The sequence below is a fragment of the Hordeum vulgare genome, chromosome 7H, assembly GCF_904849725.1.
Source record: "Hordeum vulgare subsp. vulgare chromosome 7H, MorexV3_pseudomolecules_assembly, whole genome shotgun sequence".
NCBI classification, from domain to species: Eukaryota; Viridiplantae; Streptophyta; class Magnoliopsida; order Poales; family Poaceae; genus Hordeum; species Hordeum vulgare.
The window spans coordinates 631,965,707-631,983,066 of NC_058524.1; the positions used below are offsets into that span (position 1 = coordinate 631,965,707).

Below are 17,360 nucleotides of genomic sequence, written 5' to 3' on the forward strand. Positions count from 1 at the left end.
TGCAGACCAGACCAGCGTCTTGACATTTGTGCATCATGGCTCCAAGATGGACCGTTGTCGGATCGTCACGACCAAAACCTTATATCTTCACACCTTCAACCGCCATTCACTCAACTAACCTACCCCTCCATTAAAAGAATGTGCTTCACATTTGAAGGTTCAGGCTTCCAAAACTGAACACCATGACCAGCGAATTAGTGATATGAATAAATACCAAGCATGCTATGATATCTACCAGCTTATCCTAAATCGCACTGTACACGCTACTTCTTCCTAATCTCGCACATGCAATTCACTATCAATTCTAGAATGGAAAAAAATAAATCACAAAGTTTGCTTTCAGCGTGATGTATGTAGTACCAATTTAACATAATAGAACACTCCTACTACTTAAGATAACAAAAACCGTGAGTTCGATCAAGGAAAGCAAAAGGGGCATGGTGAAGCCTATGTTCGTTCCTGGAGAACAAATGCTGCTTGAGTTCATCCTTGGAGAACGCTTGCAATTTACCACCAAAGATTGACAAACATTGAGTAGCTACATTCTCGATCTTCGTTTTAGTGGATCCTCCGTTATTGCTGTTGTTTCTAGTTTAAGGAGAGCAGGTGTGTTTGATTTGCTAGGTTTGTCGTTGGCAGCAAACTGTAGGATAACAAACATAACTACTTTAATATCAATTAGAGACCAGATAATTTGTACTTGTTCTAATTAATTTATAATGGTTGAGCTGGACACACATTGCAGATTATAATAAAATCTACTTTTTTCTTCTTCTCAAAACAGCTACCTTTCGTATCTCAATGACTCAACCGTGTCTGGCGATGGTTTGGATTATTATTATTCCCAACGCGTGAACAATTTTCAGATTCAAAGTTTTTTCAAAGATTAAAATGTTTTGCCTTTGACCTATTATTAGATACCTATAATGTCGTTTTCTTAAAATTTATTATCATGTTTAATTGACAACATTCTGGATTTTTACGTCAATTGTTTTTACCCATTAACATCAGTGGCAAATCTACATCACAAGTAGATATTATTTTTTTATTATGTGAGTAATCGGTTGTGCTCGCCCAGCAGGATGAAGCTGCAAAGAAAACAAATGGTATATTGTGTTGTAGCTGCATGGCACAACGGGGTAACTCGTAACATTTCACTCATGTTGTAAGTCTCTCCGCAAGAAAGCATACTCTACATGCATTTTTTCATATATACCTGAAGATGTGCCATAAAGTAAATATTTTAGTTTCTTTTTGAAAAATGATAATATATAACAATGAGATGATACAAAGTGTCATTACAAAGACGTAACGGTGTTTGACGGGTAAAGTGGGCAATAAATTTCTCTACTGGACCATCCTTGGGTACCGTGAGAAAAACAATAGGCCTTATGCATGAAAGGAGGGAGTATTTATTTTGAAAAGGAAGTTGAAACCGCCAACCTCTGCTTACAAGGGTACCCCCAACCATTGTTGTTATATTATTCGATAAATTCTCAAAAAAGAATTACATGGGTCAACCCAAAGCCACCTTCATGACGGTTTGTCACAGCACCTATATGTTTGATTATGTGCCCTGACCTCGCAATAACACATACCATCTAATCTGGTGGCCTCACCAAGCCAACCAACAACGAGTCGAGAGCATCGGCTGGTCTAGCAACCCTCAACACGCACCACATACGCCTGCACTAGAATCCAACTACGGCATCTTTCCTGGTCCCATATTCAAGAGCGATCAATGCCTTTACCTTGCAGGACCCAACTATTATCGATGCCACCACGATGCCACACCCCCGAGACTATCATGCATGTGTCTATCATCGAGTATGCACTACGCCATACCGTCGAAACCCGACGTCATCGATGTGGTATATGCAACACCACTCCACCTCTTGGCCACTCCGGCCAGCACTTGCTCCAAAATAGTGTGCCTTGGAGGGAGAACGGCACCGAATGTCCAGTCATCATCCCAGGTGGTCGAGTGAACAGCGATGCTTAATATGAGCAGGCACATGATCGCCTTCAAAGTGGTAGTGCCAGTGAGCATCCTCTTGCCCTCCATTGTCTCCTTTTGTTGTTGCTACCTGTCTTGGTTACCAAGCTAGGTTTGTTTGTTTTCTGTTGAGAGATGCTTCTTGAATGGGTATTGCGCCTACAATTATAGGCAGTTGTGTTATGTTATGATGGGAATAAGGTGTGAATGGGTGGGAATCAAGTAGTATTCCATGTGTCACTAAAGATAATTGATGACTTAGTTTGGAATACATGATAAATCCATTCACACGTATCTAGCGGAAGAAACACTACTTTACATATCATATTCAATGTTAGGGAGAAAGCAAGAACCACACCAATAGTGTGCAATGAGACACCCAAAGTTAGCCGTATCAGGGGAGGACCTACAATATTACTAGTCCGGAAGGGACAACGGTGAATGCAAGTAACTCTATCCCGTCAGAGATTGTTTTTAGGTAGCAACTTTTGGTGTTGAATATAGCTTTATGGACATATGTATGGACTTGTGCTAATACAATTTCAGCATTTTATTCATATATATTTTGCTCAATATTGATTGGAAGCGAGATAGCTAGTTGGTTCACTATGATAGACCTTTCGCAATGTTTATCTTCTCCTTGGTGTTGGAGATCATATGATAAGTATGACATATGTACAACTTGATCCCAAGTCTTCATATGCCAATCCCCAAACTTAGAACTTGCACGTACTAAACACGACAATTACTACCCCTTTTTTGTCAAGCAACCTTTTTCTATTTTATTTGTTCATGAATATCACAATGCCATTTTAACAAACAATATATTTTTATTCAGCTAGCGAAGGGTGCCAACACTCAATTTTTATCCAAGACATGAAAAGTGTATATGTATATAAACATTAGAGAAAGTGATATGATGCAATACTAGCGAGTTGTATCAAACTTTTCATATACATTTTTTATCGAAGAATCCATGTTTATAGATTGTTTATCCAAGACTAGTGACTTGTATCGGACTTGTTTTTATATGCAAGGAAACATTACAGAAGTGATATGACGCAATAGACCAGGATTAATCTAAAAATGGCATACAACTCATAAAATATACACCTTTCCAAAAATTATTATATGTGACATAGTTTCCCAAAAAAATAACAAAATTGAAGTATGGCACTTTTAAAAAAAGTGATCTCAAGAATAGGTGTCATGTATGGTATATCCATGGCTAATGTGGTGATAATTTTTCCGTATTCGGCACACACATACCTGCAACTTGGCTTGGCTAATGTGAACAAGGCTCAATCATCAGGTTATGAAAATAAACGAGTTACTTAATTTGGAATTCGATCAATGTAAAGACTTCTAATGGCTACTTCATACATATATATTGAGACAACCTCGAGTCACAATCCCAAAATGAAGTTTACATTGATGATGAATGTTGTGTTGGTCTTTGTAATAACCAACACACCTAAATGAAGCATCATGATTAGGATTATTAGCCTCTTAAATCAGTGCATGGGTGTGTGTTTCGTGTTATTTAAACCGGTGGGCCTATTGGTGACTAGGTGTGTGCCTTGTTCTTATCTATCTACTCACCTGCAAGGATTATGATATTTCATCAATCATAAAAGATAGACCAATTAGTGATTGATGCAACTGTTGCATTGTGCTAATGGTATCAAACTTGTTTTATATGACATAGAAACGTTAGATATAATGATATGATGCAATGCATCGGGATTAGCCTACAAATGAGAAACGATTCAAAAAATGGAAAACTTGCGCACATAGTCCTTTTACGAGACATGGTTTCCATAAAATATACCCAATTTGAAATATGACACTTTAACAAAGGTATTCTAAAAAATAGGTACTCTCATGGATAGCTTATCTTTGCTTTGAATGCAAATGACCAAGACGATGGCTATATCTATGGAAAATGTGATAATAAATTGACCATATTCAGCAGACACGTGCATCTTGGCACGGGTAATGTGAACACAGACTCCATCCGAAAATAAATGATTTACTTACTTAGGACTCCGATTGGTTTAAGGACATCTAAATGCTACTTATATATAGATGAAGACAACGTGGAGGTTCAATCACAGAACCAAGTCTACATTGGTAATGATTATTGGCTTAATCTTTATAAATGCCATCTCGCTCAAACAGAGACGGATGATAGCAAGCAACTTTCAACTATATATGATTATATGATTAGTATGTTGTGTCAATGCATGTGTGTGTGTGTGTTTTGTGTGCCGGCGACTAGGCATGTGGCTTGGTATTATCTATCTAATCACATGGACTTCTAATTAATTCAATGAACTACCAATTAGTGGTTGATGCAACTGATCCATGTGTCAGCTGTATCAACCTAGTTTTATATGACATAAAGGCATTATAGATACTAATATAAAGCAATGCGTCTGCACTAGCCTTAAAAAGAAATTATTCAAACAATGGAAAACATGCACACAAAGTCCTTTTCGTGTCATGGTTTCCATCAAAAAAAATTAAAATATGGAAGTTGTAAAAATGAGGTAATATCATGTATGGCTTATAACGGCTTTCAACCCAAATGACTAAGCTGTTGTCCATATTTATGGCTATCCTAGTGATAAGTTGCACATATTCGGTACACAAGTGTGTCTTGACATGGCTAAGGTGAGCATAGGCTCCATCAATTAGTTATGTTAATAAATGGGTTACTTAACTAGGACTCTAATCAGTGTGTCTACTTCCAATTGCTACGACTTATATATAGAGCGAGACGACAAGGAGAGACGATCAAAAAACAAAGTCTACAATGATGACGAGTGTTGCCTTAATTTTTGGAATAACCATCACGCTTAGATGGAGTTCCATGATATATCCAATGAGACAACCCGCCATGTACTCCTACTAAGCCTCTCATTGATACCTTTACAAATCAGATTCAACACTTCAACTTTGTCACCAGAACACATGCATTCACTCCAGTTCATCACCCGGATGAAACAAGCCAGACACAACTCTAAGCATAGCAAGCATAGCAAGGTAAAGCACATCATGGCTCAAGCATCTACCAGGTATGCTAGGTTGCAAGGTTTAGCTATTTACTGTGACAATGACAGGTCACGCAGAGGAATGGGTTCAACTACCGGGCAAAAGAATTTATCACGATGTGTCCTAGTGCAATAAATGAGATCAGGAGCGAGAACATGGGATTTCATCGGAATGCTTAAAAGGGGTGCTTGCCTTGTGGATCAGCGGAGGGATACACTCCTTCAGTTGGATACTCCCGAGTATCCTGTGGAGCGAAGCCTACCAATACAAACAATCACAATCAATACACGTCAAATGCAACAATATGATCCATGATCATGGCATGACATGGATATGATGGATGAGCTAATGCATCTAATATTGAATTGGTTGAAGCTGGTTTGAATCAAAGATTCAAATGCTACTTCAAAAAAGGTATTTTTAAATTACCTTTAAATGATTTGACCTGATTCTTAGGTATAGCTTGTTCTATCATGCATGAAAATAACACCAATGGATTTCTTGAATTTTTCTGATAAATTTTCATATATAAATTATTTTAATCTGAGTTACAGATTAATTTCTATGATTTTTCGAAGGTTATAACTATTTCTGAGATTTTATTTAAACCAAAATTAGAATTACTGCATCAACATGACATCACCAGGACAAACTCCACACGTCAGTGACACACGTGACACACGCACTAACTGAGTTATATTTAAACTATAGTCCTAATTATTGGTGTTGGGCCCACTGGTTAGTGGGTGTTTAGGGTTAGATAAATTAATTTATTCCGTTTAATTTAAATCCTAACTAACCAAAGGCTGGTCCCACATGCCAGAGATACAAGGATCAAACCACCTGGTCAAACCGGGTCAGCTCACCGGCGTTGAGCCACCGATGGCACCAGGAATGGCGGAGGGGGTCAGAAACCCACCTCCAGCGACCATTTGGCCGGTGGAGACCACCTACAGAACGGCCTCTAGCCCGCACATCCATTTGAGTAAGCCATAGGGGATGGGGTGGCCGGAGACATCGTCGGCGATGACCTAGGCGGCCACCGGAGCTCGGCCCTCGTCGAGATCGATGATACAAAGCGCGAAAGGACCGGAGCTAAGCACCTACGACACCTACGCGACAACGCGAAGCCATTGGTGGCCTCGGTTAGGCTCGAGGACCACCGAAACCTCCCCGACGATGAGCTCCCGCAGTAGAGCTCTTCGGTAGTCGGTGGAAACGGCAGCTACGGCTCGCGAATGAAGGGGCAAAGGGGAGAAATGGGTTCTGCAGCTCACAAGGGTTGCAAAGGCGTCGAGAGCGGGCTCGAAGACGGCCTGACGACGGAGAATTCGACGGCGGTGACCTCGGTAACCTTAGAAAGAAAACGATGGCGGGACGGCGATTGGAGGTGCCCGGCTTCGGTTCCTCTGGCGTGCAGCTGCGTGGCGTCAAGGCGAAGCTACTCAGCACCTCGGGGACAAGAGGGAACGGCCAGGGCGACCTAGCGACGGCGAGCCAAAGGTGCGGCCATGGGGGAGAGAGGGGAGAATAATTTCGTATTCATAAAATTTATTATCATGATTAATTGACAACATTCTAGATTTTTATGTCAAATGTTTTTACCCATTAACATCAGTGGTACATCTACATCACAACTAGATTTTTTTTTCATATGTGAGTAATCGGTTGTGCTCGTCCAGCAGGATGAAGCTGCAAAGAAAACAACTGGTATATCAGGTTGTGGCTGCATGGCACAAAGGGGTAACTCGTAACATTTCACTCATGTTGTAAATCTCGCCCCAAGAAAGCATACTCCGCATGCATTTTTTTCATATATACCAGAAGATGTGCCATAAAGTAAATATTTGAGTTGTTTTTTGACAAATGATAATATATTAACAATGAGATGATACAAAGTGTCATTACAAAGACGTAACGGTTTTTTAGGGGTAAAGTGGGGAATAAATTTCTCTACTGGACCATCTTTGGGTATCGTGAGAAAAACAATAGGCCTTGTACATGAAAGGAGGGAGTGTTTATTTTGAAAAGGAAGTTGAAACCACCAACCTCTGCATACAAGGATGCACCCAATCATTGTTGTTATATTATTCGACAGATTCTCACAAAAGAATTACAAGGATCAACCCGAAGCAACCTTCATGACGGTTTGTCACGGCACCTATATGTTTGATTATGTGCCCTCACCTCGCAATAACACGTACCATCTAATCTGGTGACGTCACCAAGCCGCCCCACAACGAGTCGAGAGCACCAGCCGGTCTAGCAAACCCTCAACACGCACCACATACGCCTGCACTAGAATCCAACGACGGCATCTTTCGTGGTCCTATCTTCAAGAGGGATCAACGCATTTACCTTGCGAGACCCAACTATCATCGACACCACCACAACGCCACACCGTCGAGACCATCATGCATGCGTCTATCATCGAGTCTCCACTACGCCATACCGCCGACACCCGACATCATCGATATGATATATGCAACACCGGTCCACCTCTTAGCCACTCCAGCCATCACTTGCTCCAAAACGGTGTGCCTAGGAGGGAGAACGGCACCGAAGGTCCTGGCATCATTCCATCTAAAAGATCCAGATCTAGCGTTTCCCCCGGAGCAGCTGAAGCGAGGTGACGTCGAAGCCTTTTACCAAGAAATGACATCTAACACATTGCCATCGTCCGGCATGGCCAAAATCAGTGTTGTTTTCACTGGCAGTCATGCCATTCCAAATCAATGGATGACTAGATCTGTGTGGAGCCGCAACATAGAGCGTGCACAGCCGCTAGCATCCCTCGCTGGCCCCTCTATGCATCGTCAAACTGCCCAAAGCCAGTCTGACGACGGATCTAGGAGGAAATCAGATTTATGGAACATCGCTGCTAACCATCTCCAAGAAGCATGCTTGAGCTCCTGACAATCCATGGACGTGACAACCACTGCACAACGAGGAGTATCACCTAGGCCGTCGCACGTGATCTCCCTGTTCGCACCGTCCCAGCCACACCAGTGGGCCACCATCACTACCAGCCACCTCGGCACCTTTGGCGCAGGGCCTGTTGCCACCACCATCATGGCCAATGCCGGTGAGAGCGACATAAGGGGACTTTGAGATAGCTGGCTTCTAGCGGTGCTAGCATAGGACCCCTGACGTCAACATGGGGAGCGACGTGAGAGATATGTACGGGAGGAGGACGAGATCAGGGGAGGACGAAGTCTAGACGATGGTGGCAGTGGTAGGAGGAAATCGGGAGGAGAATGACAGTATGGTGTGATCTGGAGGAGGGTGGTGGTGGCCCACAAAGGGAACATGAGTATAGACTTAATTTGATGTGAGTGAAGTTATGTGCGTTTTGTGTCATTTAAGCCAGTGGACCGACCGTTGAGTATGTGTGCCTCTTTCTTATCCATCTAATCACATGCACTACGGTATTTGTCTGGTATTAATTAAGTCCATCAATTTGTAATATATTCTCTACCTAGCTAGTTACATGACAAATTAATTAATAAGCAATTGATGTAATTGCTCCATTATTAAGAATAAAAACGGCATCAATTGATGTTTTGCTCGGAGGTCTTCTTTGAATACTACATAACAATTTGCATCATATAATTGTGAGAAATGCATTGTACTTTCCTTGGGATCATCTGCCGCAATGGCGTGCAACTTGAGAGCACTACTCTCTGCATTATTATCATCAAAAATTATTAAGGCAAAGCTACGTTGTACCCTCTGTATCAAAAGAATAAGTAACTAGGATAAAAATAAATCAATTGATTCATAATGTAGAACAACGAAGGTAAAAGAATTTAACAATCACTACCTCAAAAAAAAATGTAACATTTGCTCCCTAAAATAAGGAATGTAACAATCGTTGGTCGAAGGGAAACAGCAACTCACGGCCATCCCACTTGCATTCCTTTTACGTATAAGATGGTGGGTCACCGGAGCCAGAGCCGGAGCCGGAAAGGTGAAGGTACCCATGTGGATTCGGCCGTTGGCCAAGAAGCCAGTAAAGTGAGAGGACGGCGACGAACGAACAATGCACATCGTCGGATATGGCAAGGAAAGCCCCCAAACAAACAATGTCTTATTTCCACCACCAACGGGTCATCAGCCATCTGTCTGTCATGAACTTTGCCGATCGTCTGAAAATAATTAAAAGATCGATGAATTTTTTAAATTTTGTTTACTTTTTTTCAGAATTGGTGAACTTTTTTTCAAAATTGACGATCTTTTTTTCACATTCATGAACATTTTTTCAAAATCAATAAAAAAATTCAAGTCAGTTTTTTTCGTGTTTTGCTGCGCTGTAGCAAGATGGCATTGTTGGGCCGCAGCCCACAAATGAAGGTAGTGAGCGACATGGAACCTTTTCGGCGCTTAAAGAACCAATATCGCAACTGACACTCGCAGAGCAGGCATAGCGGGCCGGCCCAGAAGAAAAAGGTTGTCCCACCGGTATTCAATCCCTGCCAGCGTAGTTCAAACCTTTTAGTAAATAACCTCTTTGTTGCCCACTGTCAGGAAAATTCTCTACGTGACCCTTCTTATAATGTAACATTAGCATGTAGGAGTAATATATACCCAGTTAATTATGCCTACTATTTTATGATATAAATAAAAAAATAACAAAATAATAAAACAGAACTTGAAGAAAGTTCATAAATTTGAAAAGGTTTGTACAAATTGAAAAAAGTTAATCAACATGAGAAGAGTTCACGGTACATCCCATTTGAGAAATGTTCATGAATTTTTAAAAATGTTCATCGTTTTTAAAAAAAGTCCATCCCATTTGCGAAGAAATTATCAGTTTTGAAAAAAAGTTCATCAAATTTGAGAAAAGTTCAAAAAATTTAAAAATGTTCATTAATTTAAAAAAATATCATCGATTTTGAAAACAGTTCATTGATCTCAAAAAATGATCGATTTTGAAAAAAAAAACATCTATTTTGAAAAACAGTTCAGGAATTTGAAAAAAGTTCATCAAATTTGAAAGAAAATCATCGAATTTGAAAAACAGCTCATTGGATTTGAAAAAAAAATCATCGGTCATCTAATTAAAAAAATTCATCAATTTAGAAAAAAGGTTCACGAATTTTCAAAAGCAGTGCATTAAAGAAAACAAAAAAGAATGAGAAAAGAAGAAAAAATAAAAAGAATAAACCGAAATGAAGAACAGAATAAAAGAGGAAACAACTAGATTTCTTATGCTAGCGGTTGATAGCCTGGTGGATGGAGCGAATCACTCGCACACACGGGTTGTGGGTTTGAACCCCCTTGTCCGCATCATTTTTTTATTTATTTATTTTTACTTTTCTAAAGCAGGAAAAATTAGAATGGGCCGTCCGTGTTATGACCGGTGCAACATACTAATGAAGAAGGCCCAATGGGCAGGGTTAGTTACGGGGTTAGCCCAATTTATCTTAGCTATATTCTTAGAGTCTAAGTTATATAAGAGTCCAAGTTATACTAGAGTCCAAGTTATCTAGGGTTTAGTGGAGGCTGTCCTCCTATATAAACACATGTACCCTTCGATATTAAGCAGACAATAAACAGTATTATGTTGTCGTCTCCCTCAGGAGACGGGAACCCCAAACCCTAGCCGCCTCTCTCTCTATCTCTATCTCTCTCTCTCTCTCTCACGCCGCGACGGCGCCCAACCGCCGGCGCCGGCGTCCCCAACCTCGCCGCCCGCACTTCCACCCCTACAACCTACGTCCGAGACCTGGTAGAACCCTAGCCTCTACCAATTTGGTATCAGGTAGCTTGGGTTCGATGAGTTTGTCGGACCTTCCCACCACCACAGCCGCCGCCGGGGTGGGCTGCCCCCCCCCCCCCTCCGATGAACATCCGGAACCCATTCGTCATTCCCGGTACATTTCCGGTAATTTCGAAAACCTTTCGGTAGTCAAATGAGGTCATCCTATATATCAATCTTCGTCTCCGGACCATTCCAAAAACCCTCGTGACGTCCGTGATCTCATCCGGGACTCCGAACAACATTCGGTAACCAACCATATAACTCAAATACGCATAAAACAACGTCGAACCTTAAGTGTGCAGACCCTGCGGGTTCGCGAACTATGTAGACATGACCCAGGGACTCCTCGGTCAATATCCAATAGCGGGACCTGGATGCCCATATTGGATCCTACATATTCTACGAAGATCTTATCGTTTGAACCTCAGTGCCAAGGATTCATATAATCCCGTATGGCATTCCCTTTGTCCTTCGGTATGTTACTTGTCCGAGATTTGATCGTCAGTATCTGCATACCTATTTCAATCTCGTTTACCGACAAGTCTCTTTACTCGTTCTGTAATACAAGATCCCGCAACTTACACTAAGTCACATTTCTTGCAAGGCTTGTGTGTGATGTTGTATTACCGAGTGGGCCCCGAGATACCTCTCCGCCACACGGAGTGACAAATCTCAATCTTGATCCATACTAACGGACACCTTCGGAGATACCTGTAGAGCATCTTTATAGCCACCCAGTTACGTTGTAACGTTTGATACACACAAAGTATTCCTCCGGTGTAAGTGACTTATATGATCTCATGGTCATAGGAATAAATACTTGACACTCAGAAAACAGTAGCAACAAAACGACACGATCAACATGCTACGTCTATTAGTTTGGGTCTAGTCCATCACATGATTCTCCCAATGATGTGATCCAGTTATCAAGCAACAACACCTTGTACATAGTCAGAAGACCCTGACTATCCTTGATCAACTGGCTAGCCAACTAGAGGCTTGCTAGGGACAGTGTTTTGTCTATGTATCCACACATGTATCTAAGTCTTTATTCAATACAATTATAGCATGGATAATAAACGATTATCTTGATACAAGAATTATAATAATAACTTATTTATCATTGCCTCTAGGGCATAATTCCAACACGCTCGCCATCACAAGCTCGCGGCCTACGAGCGCGAGCTTATTGGGCTGGTTCAGGCGGTGCGCCACTGGCAGCCTTATCTTTGGGGCCGGTCATTTCGTGTGCGCACGGACCACTACAGCCTCAAGTTCTTGTTGGACCAGCGCCTCTCCATCGTTCCGCAACACCAGTGGATCAGCAAGCTCTTCGGCTTCGACTTCACCGTCGAGTATCGCCCCGGTCGTCTCAACACGGTCGCCGATGCCTTATCCCGCCGCGACACTGAGGATGTCGCGGACGACGTCGCCATGGCTGGCGCTATCATGTGCATCCGCTCCAGGCCATCTTCCGCCTTCATCGACGACATTCGTCGGGCAACTTCGACGGCCGCGGACGCGCAGGGCCTGCGCCAATGCCTTGACGTCGGCGAGCTGGACGCGCCCTGGCGCTTGGACGAGGGGCTACATGGTCGCCGCATCTTCGCACCCGACCATGGCGACCTGCGCAACCAGGTCCTGACCTTGGCGCACTCTGCAGGGCACGAGGGCGTGCAGAAGACTCTCCATCGTCTCCGTGCTGATTTTTACATCCCCGATGATGGCGCGATGGTCCACGACTGGGTGCGATCGTGTGTGACGTGCCAGCGGAACAAGACGGAGACACTACGACCCGCGGGTCTACTGTAGCCGCTGGACGTACCCTCCCAGGTGTGGGCGGATATTTCCATGGACTTCATCGAGGGCCTTCCCAAGGTGGGCGGCAAGTCCGTCATCCTCACGGTGGTTGACCGCTTCTCCAAATACGCGCACTTAATTGCCCTGGGTCATCCATATACAGCCGCCTCCGTGGCGCGGGCCTTCTTCGACGGCATCGTCCGCCCCCACGGTTTTCCTTCGTCCATCGTCAGGGATCGTGATCCCGTGTTCACGGGACATGTCTGGCGGGATCTCTTTCGACTGGCGGGCGTGAAGCTCCGCATGAGCACGGCGTTCCACCCTCAGACAGACGGTCAATCCGAGGTGGTCAACAAGGTGATCGCCATGTACCTGCGTTGTGTTACTGGTGATCGTCCACGAGCTTGGGTGGACTGGTTGGCGTGGGCGGAGTACTGCTACAACACCTCCTATCACTCCGCCCTGCGCACCACGCCTTTCGAGGTGGTCTACGGGCGCCCACCTCCGGCGATGCTCCCTTACGAGCCAGGGAAGGCTCGGTCCGAGACAGCGGGCGACTTACTCCGCACCCGCGACGACATTCTGGCTGAGGCGCACCAGCGTCTTCTCCAAGCACAACAGCTGGCTAGGAAGTACTACGCTGCTCATCATCGCGAGGCGGAGTTCGCGGTGGGCGATTGGGTGTGGTTGCGCCTCCTCCACAGGACCACGCAGTCTCTGGACCTGCGCTCCAAGCGCAAATTGGGACCTCGCTACGCCGGTCCCTTTCGTGTGCTGGAGTGTGTCGGCACACTCACATACCGCTTGGAGCTGCCAGTTGGTTCTCGCCTCCACGACGTCTTCCATGTCGGCTTACTGAAGGCCTACCGCGGGGACCCTCCTGCAGCGACGCCGGCCCTTCCTCCTACTTTGGATGGCCACCTCCTTCCAGCTTCCGCACAGGTAGCGAAGGTGCTGCAGGCACAGCAGCATCGCGGCGTCTGGCATGTCTTGGTACAGTGGATCGGCCGCCCAGAGGAGGAAGCGACTTGGGAGAAGCTCGACGATTTTCGCCAGCAGTTTCCAGATGTTCAGCTCGAGGACGAGCTGTTTGAGAAGGCGGGGAGAGATGTTATGACCGCTACAACATACCGACGGAGGAGGCCCAATGGGTAGGGTTAGTTACGGGCTTAGCCCAAGTTATCTTAGCCATCTTAGAGTCCAAGTTATCTAGGGTTTAGTGGAGGCTGTACTCCTATATAAACACATGTACCCCTTCGATATTAAGCAGACAATAAACAGTATTTTGTTGTCATCTCCCTCAGGAGACGGGAGCCCCAAACCCTAACCGCCTCTCTCTCCCCCCCCCCCTCTCTCTCTCTCCCTCTCCCTCTCCCTCTCACGCCGCGACGGCGCCCAACCGCCAGCGCCGTCGTCCCCAACCTCGCAGCCCACACTTCCACCCCTACAACCTACGTCCGAGACCTGGCAAAACCCTAGCCTCTACCAATCCCAGTTTAAACTGTTGTATACACCCGTTTGCAAAATGCACTGTAACGGACGCCTGCACCGCCAAATAGGGATTGCCTTTTCGGCGCCTGAAACGCCAAATAGGAGATCCCAAGAATTAGATAGCTTTTGGATGCATATTCAGCCTACAGATTAGCAAGGCCGATAAGTACGAGTAAGTTAACCATTTGACATTTGATTTTCCACTATTACTCATTTGATATCTTATTTGTTACATTCCAATTTCTCAAGGTTTAAGATAACTAATGATAACAAGCACAAAAAAGGAGACAGGCTACAAGCTTTTTAATCTAGGAAATCAACAATGAAGTGGTGCTGATATTCCTATAACAAAATGGTGATAATTTACACATGCATATCTAGCTATAAAGAATGAGAACATATCTACTCCCTCCGTTCCTAAATAATTGTAGTTGGGGAAAACTAGACTAGTTCTCTCTAACTACAATTATTTAGGAACGAAGGGAGTAAACAATATATAGCCATCTATCTAGAAAAGGTATCTACCAACAAACATAAACAAGATTAGGTTACTCCCACAAGATCAGGTATACAATCATGGACCTGGGGTTAACTTACCAAGATCAGGTATATGCATGATGGCATCTTGGTGGGTGCGGTCTGCGGTGAGAGAAAATGGCCATCTGGAAAACATTGGCTAATGGCTCAGGTTTGATCCACCTGTCAAGCCAAAAGAAAGTTGAGAAAACATCTTTCACAAAAGCACCGAGAAATGTTCCTAAGACAGTTTGATGACATTCCAAATAATTGAAGTTGAGCCAGATGGAAGCAGATTATTATCCGGTTTGCCAAGCCCTTGGTTTGAAGAGTATGAAGCACTGCAGCAGGGAGGTCAAACAGACCTAGCTTAACTACAATTGGGGGCTTTCGGTTCTGAATATCAGCAGCATATAAGATTTTTTTCAGAAATAATCCTCCCGGAGAGGAAGACAGTTTGATCCGCGTGCGTGCAGTAGCAGAGGGATGAGGCGTTTTAACCTGTTTGTCAGTAGCTTAGACACGGCCTAAAAGCCGGACAGTTCTGGCCAGAAATTGGCCTGAAAGCGTCTAGAATTCCTGAACCAAGTCGAAGATACCAGTGGCATATGAAAAGAACCACTTTTTTTATTAAAGAATGGAAGAACCAACTTTGGAGTCACGACACTTTAAGAACAAGACCCGACAGTGAAACCAAACAAGTCGTAGGAAAAAGTATACCAGATTTTGCAGCGAGGATGATCTGATCTCCTAGCTCTGCTTGTCTTCATCCCTGAGCTGGACAACATCAGGGAATCATAGAACGTATTACTAACTGAACAGAGCAACCTGACTTAACAAATTAAAATGTAAGAGCACTTGGCTCAGTTTACCTTCAGATCAGGCTCCGACAATCTGCAAGCCAACAAGTGCTTGGACTTCAACCTGGCATCGTCCTCGTCTGCTAACTGGCGCACCCTGTTCCTCCCTGTCAATCACTCTATTAACCGTCACAAACACTCTAGATGTACTTTCCTCTCTGTTTTCCTCTAAATAGAGACAGCAAACACATTATGACGACATATCCGGAACCTGCTTAACGCTAACAGCTGCTACAGTTGAATAGTGCCAACACACATGTCATAAACATACAGGACTCAGGCACTCCAGTTTACGGTTACTGGAGGATGTAAATCACAAAATAGTCTGTCTCCATGCAAAAATACTATTAGTTGTTTTCTCCATCGCATCGTGTTTGTGTGCACACAAAAAAGGTTCTCTATATGACCTTAATCTCCTTGAGCCAAGCCGTGTGGAGTGGGCAAGGATCTGGCTTGTCTTGGGCGAGGGCCTTTTCAGTGAGGGAGTAGAACCAGCCATTCCTCCACTTGAACTGCGACATTGAAATGCTTACACGTTAATTCTGAAGAAAATAAATACTACAGGTGAAGATTCCATTACATCATAGATTGACAGTGGTAGGAGGACCTGCCTCTTTGACAGCGGTCGGGAAGTGCGCCACGGCTCTAGAGTAGGCGCAGAGCCGCTCTTCCATGCCCTCGTCGAAAGATAGGCCCCGCTCTGCAGCCGCAGCAGATGCTAACTCCGCTATGAGGCTGGATACCTGCAAAAAAAACAAAAACAAAAAAAACATGAAGGGATCATGTTGGAAGGAAGAGTGTCTGTTGTTCTGTGATACTAATATTGCTAAGCTCAATCCTGGAGCATTATTGAAGTAACTGATGAGGTAAACTGAAGACATGATCCTCTCTTTCATTTCAGAAAGTTACAGAAAGCAGCTCCAAACAGCAACAGAAGATTGTTTTTTTGGCATTTGAACTAATTGAACAAAGTAGCTCGATCGGATTGGTATTCTAAGGCATTCTCGTTGATGAGAGAGAAATTACCTCGGATCGGTATTCTTCCTCGACCGCGCCGACAGTGGCCCCTGGATGCCGAGCTCCGACGAGCATGAAGGCTGAAATCCAGATGAGCTTCTCCAGCATTTGCTTCTCGAAGGCTCCCTTGTGAAGCACCTGAGGAATTCCACAGACCAGACGAGCATTGTATTTTTCAGATCAGATAGTAAAAGTAAAAAAGTTTGGAACTTTTCTAAGCCGAAATCCAATTGGAAGTTAAAGTATGGACCTTGCAGGTGAGGCCTCCGTTGTGCAGCCGGGCGGCGACGGCGGGCGCCCAGTTGCCGAATGCGGCGGTGAGGCCCTCGGGGTTGGCGTCGGTGATGCCGTCGACGGGGGGCTCCCCGAGCTTGGAGACGGCGAAGTAGGCGAGCACCTGGTTGGCGCCGGCCAGGCCCTTGCTCTCCAGCCACGGGTCCAGCATCCCGTTCTGGAAGAAGACGAGGTCTTGCCACCGGAACTTGGGTGTGGCCTCGAGCACCCCGTCGAGGTCGTCGTTGCGGGTGCAGACGAGGATGGGACCGGCCGGCGCGGAGGGCGGAAGCGCCTCGCCGCGGCGGAGAAGGAGGTCCCCGCCGGAGGAGGGGCCCATGGAGAGCAGCGCCTGGCCGACCCTGCCGCCGCCCACCACCACCGCCGGCTGCACCGCCGTGGCCATCACCGCTGCTGAGATCCTGCTGCTCCTCGATGAGTAGGAGGAGGGGCAGAGGAGGTGGTGGCGGTGGAGCGTGACGGCGGCGGGGACGGAGAGGAAGACGGTGGCTTTGAGGCCCATGAGCTCCGTTCCGGTGGAGTACTGGACGGGGAGGAGGATGAGGCGCATGATAATACTAATGGG

At 44.8% G+C, this 17,360-nt stretch overlaps 1 protein-coding gene across 2 annotated transcripts; it reads right to left on the reverse strand.

Annotated features, from left to right (window-relative positions):
- Nucleotides 1-15,685: 15,685 nt before the first annotated feature.
- LOC123409896 lies at nucleotides 15,686-17,360 on the reverse strand. Of its 2 annotated transcripts, none has more exons than XM_045102770.1 (4): nucleotides 16,752-17,360; nucleotides 16,511-16,639; nucleotides 16,096-16,227; nucleotides 15,686-15,996 (listed from the first exon to the last, which is right to left on the reverse strand). In XM_045102770.1, exons 1-4 carry the CDS (start codon nucleotides 17,343-17,345, stop codon nucleotides 15,883-15,885), a joined length of 969 nt encoding a protein of 322 aa, XP_044958705.1. In that variant the 5' UTR covers nucleotides 17,346-17,360; the 3' UTR covers nucleotides 15,686-15,882. The 2 variants fall into 2 exon arrangements, with proteins under 2 accessions (XP_044958705.1, XP_044958706.1); XM_045102771.1 differs by having other exon boundaries at nucleotides 16,092-16,227.